Source organism: Prosopis cineraria, unplaced genomic scaffold, assembly GCF_029017545.1.
Source record: "Prosopis cineraria cultivar Desert tree isolate PC_DT_omini unplaced genomic scaffold, ASM2901754v1 PC11, whole genome shotgun sequence".
NCBI classification, from domain to species: Eukaryota; Viridiplantae; Streptophyta; class Magnoliopsida; order Fabales; family Fabaceae; genus Prosopis; species Prosopis cineraria.
Genome location: NW_026555342.1, coordinates 29,308,601 through 29,314,089, shown reverse-complemented (window position 1 = coordinate 29,314,089; position 5,489 = coordinate 29,308,601). Strand labels below are relative to the sequence as shown.

Here is a 5,489-nt window from a genome sequence, read left to right as displayed (position 1 = left end):
CTAAGGGTTGGTTTCTTCACTAACTTGATGTCAATAATGCTTTCCTCCATGGTGACTTGATGAGGAAGTTTATATGCTTTTGCCTCCTGGTTTTTCTTCATCAAATCCTTTTCTTGTTTGCAAGCTTCAAAAATCCCTTTATGGCTTAAAACAAGCTAGTAGACAGTGGTTTGCTAAGCTCTTTTCAGTTCTTTAGTCTTATAGTTATAAGCAATCTACTTCTGATCATTCTTTATTCACTCATCTCTTTAACTGCCCTTTTAGTATATGTGGATGACATTGTTCTTGCTGGTGATGACATGGCTGAAATTACTCGCATTAAGTCCCTTCTTGATCTGGCTTTTACCATCAAAGATCTTAGCAAATTGAAATACTTCCTTGGTCTTGAAGTTGCTCGTTTTGCTTTTGGTATTACTTTATATCAACAAGAATTTACTTTAGAGCTTTTTTAAGATGCTAGTTTTCTTGAATGCAAACCTGCCAAGTCTCTGTTGGATAAACATTTTAAGCTTTCTAAGGATTCTGGTGTTCCTTTATCTGATCCTTCTTCGTATAGAATGCTAATTGGTTGCTCATTATATTTGACTACTAGGCACCTTGATCTATGTTTCACTGTTCAGCATTTGAATAAGTTTAATTCTGATCCTTATTATTCTCATCTCCAAGCAGTTCATCATGTTCTATGTTATCTCAAGCATGCTCCTGCTAAGGGTCTCTTCTTTCCTAGTTCTTCTGATTTTTGCTTGAAAGCTTTCAGTGATTCAGATTGGGCTAGTTGTTCTGACACTAGAAGATCCATTATAGGGTTTTGTACTTTCCTTGGTCACTCCTTAATTTCTTGGAAATCTAAAAAAAAGCCCATTGTATCTCGTTCTTCTTCTGAAGCGGAGTACTATGCTTTGGCTTTGACCACTTATGAAATTCTATGGCTGCTCTATTTGCTCAAGGATTTCAATATCCTTTATGGTTTGCATGATTCCTTATTTTGTGACAATCGCTCTGCTATACAAATTATAGCCAATCCTGCATTTCATGAACGCAGGAGACATATTGAATTGGACTGTCATCTGGTTCAAGAGAAGGTTCAGTCTAAAGTTGTTCAGCTTCTTCCTATTTGATCAGCTAATCAGCTCGCGGACATTTTCACTAAGCCTTTAGCCCTTGGTCCTTTCCAAACTCTTATGTTCAAGCTGGGCATAAAAGATATATATGCTCTAACTTGTGGGGGGGTGTAACAGATAATATTATTTTAGTTACTTTATTTTGTAAACCTCTCACGTGTACATATGTTGATGGATATATTCAATAGAATAAGAAAATTCATTTTTCCCTTTCAATAATTCTCAATATATAATAGTCAAGACAAATTAACCAAATAGACTAGTTTAGAGCGGACATAAATATAAGCATAAAAAATAATTCTAAAACATACCTGACAAAGTGTAATAAGTTGGAAATTTTTTGGGGAATGATTCCTGAAAGCTTGTTACTTGCTAGTCATAAAATCTTCAAACGCTTAAGTCTTCCTACCTCAACAGGAACAGTTCCTTGAATTAAATTAAAATTTCAATCTAATGTCTCCAACCTTGATAGATTGAACAGAGATGCTGGAATTAATCCATCAAAAATATTATTTTGAAGATTTAAGTGCTCCAGTGTAGATAAATCTCCTATCCATGCTAGAACTTGTCTATGAAAGTCATTGAACCTCAGGTTCAGTAGCTTCAATCTACGCAATCGAGCTAACTCTCTTGGTATTTGACCATAAAAATTGTTGCTACTAAGATCAAGTTCAACAAGAAATGAGAGATTTCTCAGTTGTGAAGATATGGTGCCTATAAGATCCATGCTAGTAAGATTCAAGGAATGGACCCTTCCATGGCGAATATTGCAGGTGACACCAACCCATTTGTTTGGAGAAGAAGAGAGAGACCAAGTAGATAAGGAATCATATGGATCTGAAGTGACAAAAGATTTAAGGCCAATAAGACTACCTAATATTTGAAAAATTATAAAATAATTCAGTTTAAATTCTTTATAAGTTTCATTAACCTTATGCCGAAAGTAACCTATTTATAATACATATTTCTTCCTCTGATTCTCGTTGCCGCAATATCCCTTCCCTCACGTAAATGCAACTGGTCGGAGGTACCAGCATCATGTGATTTTGTGATTACTTAATTGTATTCCTTCACAATCACAAACATATTCAAAGTCTTCAAACCTGAAAGTGACACTTAGTTTGACAATATGATTCACACGCGCTCTCACGCTTTTCGTTTTCATTCTACGATATACAAATTGGGAAAATAAATTAAAAAAATTTGTAGAAGCCCTTCAACTTAAAGCAATGAAGTTAGCAACATCCTGGGGTATTTAATTACTCCCTTGGTTAAAAATTGTAAAGCATATTTCTGATGTTGAATATTTAAAAATATAAGTCATTTTTTAGTTTTTCAATGTATAATTAATAAGTCTTTTTTTCAAAAGTACACTTAATAAAAAAACCATTCAACTATTCACCTTTAAAGGATACACCTATTAAAGAAAGGCAAACATGAAAAGATGGTGTTAGTTTTAAAACAATCAATTAACTTATTAAAAGATGTGATTTGGTTAACAATGCCTTGGATTTTTAAACGGAGGGAGTATATAGTTTCCAAATTTTCTGTTAAATTCATCCTTTCATGTGCCACATGGCAACTGTACCGATTTAGATTTTTAGTCAGCGTAGGTTTCTGAGGTAACATTTTACTTATGAATTTTAATTGAATGAAATTTAAGATGATGCTGAAATATAAAATTTATAAAATTTAATTAGCTCGAATATGTCTATATATAACTATAAAATAATTTTGGCAAGCTAAAATAAATGTATAAACCAAACATATTAATTTAAAACATACAAATATAACTAAATAATAAATAGTGAAAATTACAAGGGAGTCCAGAAAAAGATAAGATATCATTGAGAATGAAGGACACATGTATATGTTCAGGGGGTTTGATAATATGTAGAATCATGAGAGAAGAAAGCACGTTCACTGTGACACATATAATATAGGTTAAAAAATGAATAACCCAATAAAGAAAAATGTGTATGCGTAATAGGGAGAATGACAATAAAATACCTTCAAAATATGCATATGACAAATAAATAATGAAAATATAATAATTATTTTCTGCATTTTTATTTTTTATGAAATGACATATTTGCCTCCAATCCGTCCCTCTCATTCTTCATTTTGGGAATATGAGAACCGTGGATGCCAAAAGAGGATCTCACAAGAACTGGGAACAATTTGCCGTACACGCTTCCTGGGGAAGTGCTTGATTGGAAAGAAAAGAGAAAGCAATTTGAGCAAAGGGGCCATATCCAGTGCATGAAAGGTTTATTTGAACATGTTTGGCATCAAATTCAAATTTATTTGACTTTGTTGCCTCAACACAATCCTGTGTTCATTGCGGTGAACCCAATTCCAGAAAGGCAGAAGATGATTGGTAGGCTGGGATTTTTTTAAAAAAAAGATTCTAGTGGATAAAATAGTCTTTTCACAACAAAATTAGTTGACAACATGTCTTTTGGACTAGAAAATAATTATCACATTTCGTGGAACTTATTTGTCATTTGGATATTTCAATGATATTTTTCTGTCATTCTCTATATATAATGTTATAAAGAAAATTAGTTACTACCATTACTTTTACAGTTTTCTAAAGTATTTGGAAGAATTTTCTAAAGTATGCATTCTTCATAATAAATTTCTCTGATTTTTTCTCTTTCTTCTTCTGGAAAATACTTAAAAAAACTAATTTCTTTTATCTCTATTTCTCGGTGACATAAATTCTGCTCTTAATATTTCTTTATTTAATTCAAAATCTTCTCTTCTTATTACTATTAATGAATTTTAAAATTCTCCATTTATTTCTGATTGTGTTTCTAGCTCTATGTTTCATCATAACTTTCTTCTTTAACTTTGGATGTTTCAGCTTGATATATTGGTTGAAGGATTTTTTGATTAAAATCTACTCCCATTAATTTATATCCTATACTGGAATTATCTGTAGATGATTTTGGTATTACTAGATGTGTTTGTTCTCTTATTTTGCAAGAGGTTGACCTACTTAATATTTCATAGGCTATATCTCCTTTAGAAGTTCTATTTCAATTTTCCTTGTTCTAAGGAGCGGGCTTTGTTAATTTTGGACAAGCGCAACTATTGGGTGTCTGTTTTCATTGTTCTCTTCGGTATTACTATCAAAGTTTTGGAAGGATCTCCTATTTCTATTAGTATTGATTCTCCTTTGGGAGTCTCTTTTTTTGCTTTAAAGTTTTGATGTGTTTTTTGTATTTTAAACATAATTAAATTTTACAACCATATATGTGACTCCTTTTTTCCAGGAGCCTTGACTACCTATTTCCATGACTAAAGCTTCTCTACAATTATCATCTTTTAATCTTGTTATGTAATTTAGGAAACGATCAAATACATTGGTCCTTTGAATAAATTTGACAGTATTATTCCTACTATAGATTTTTTAAAGTCTTTTTCTTGTCTTTTGTCTCTAAGGCATATAAATGTGGGTTAGTCCTAATATAAAATTAGGCTTGACTGCTATTTGTATCATTCCTATATGCATCCAATTATATTTCTCTTTAAATTTATTAACTGTTTCTTCTGAAATAATATATATATATATATATATATTGTCTTTCTTTGTTTATTCCTATTTCTTTTTCTATAGTTTGTGTTATATAAGATAAACCAAAACTAGTTGTCTTATAAATTTCTTTTTCTTTAAAGGTTGGTATTGACCAATTGGTCAATATTTCTTGCAGAGTGACTGTTGTTATTTATGATTCTCTAGGAATTTAATTATTTCTTATTTCTTCTTCAAGTTCACTATTCCTATTTGACTATAAACTAAACTTTTTAAGACTTATCCTATTTGGACTCAGATCCTAATATCTTGCTAAACTAACTCATTTTTCTGTTTCTACAAGTTTTATTTTCTAATGGAGGGCAACATTGTACCAAATAAAAAAAAACATTATTGGGGCAACATTGCACCAAAAAAAATTAAAGTACACCAAGTACGCTTGTGTGAAAACTTTAAGGGTAGATTAGTACCTTAACTTTCTTTAATGTCAAATATATATCTTTGACATGTCTTTTACTACAAGATGCAATGTACAAACAGGAACACATAGTGTGGTTTATTTTCTATAATAATGTTGATTTATTTCCCTCTTCTTTTATAGTTTTGGTCTATATTTATAGTTCAAGCCACATATAATACTTAATTGGAGGTTTAATTCTTCTAGCTTTTAGATTCTTTTCATCTAAAGACCATGAATGCCTAATTTCTTTGTCTTGCCTTATATTTTTTACTGTCTAATTTTATGTTTATTGGAGTTTAAGAAAAAACTTGCCACTTTTTGATTTTCACTTACTATACCTATGCATCAGTGTATTATTGTTTTTTTT

The 5,489-nt window shown here is 31.0% G+C and overlaps 1 protein-coding gene across 1 annotated transcript; it reads right to left on the bottom strand.

Annotated features, from left to right (window-relative positions):
• Positions 1-1,566: 1,566 nt before the first annotated feature.
• On the bottom strand, positions 1,567-2,161 carry LOC129286437 (receptor-like protein 53). Its single transcript, XM_054922399.1, has 2 exons — positions 2,083-2,161; positions 1,567-1,994 (listed from the first exon to the last, which is right to left on the bottom strand). The coding sequence occupies exons 1-2, from the start codon at positions 2,159-2,161 to the stop codon at positions 1,567-1,569; spliced, it is 507 nt and encodes a 168-aa protein (XP_054778374.1).
• Between the last annotated feature and the right edge of the window lie 3,328 nt (positions 2,162-5,489).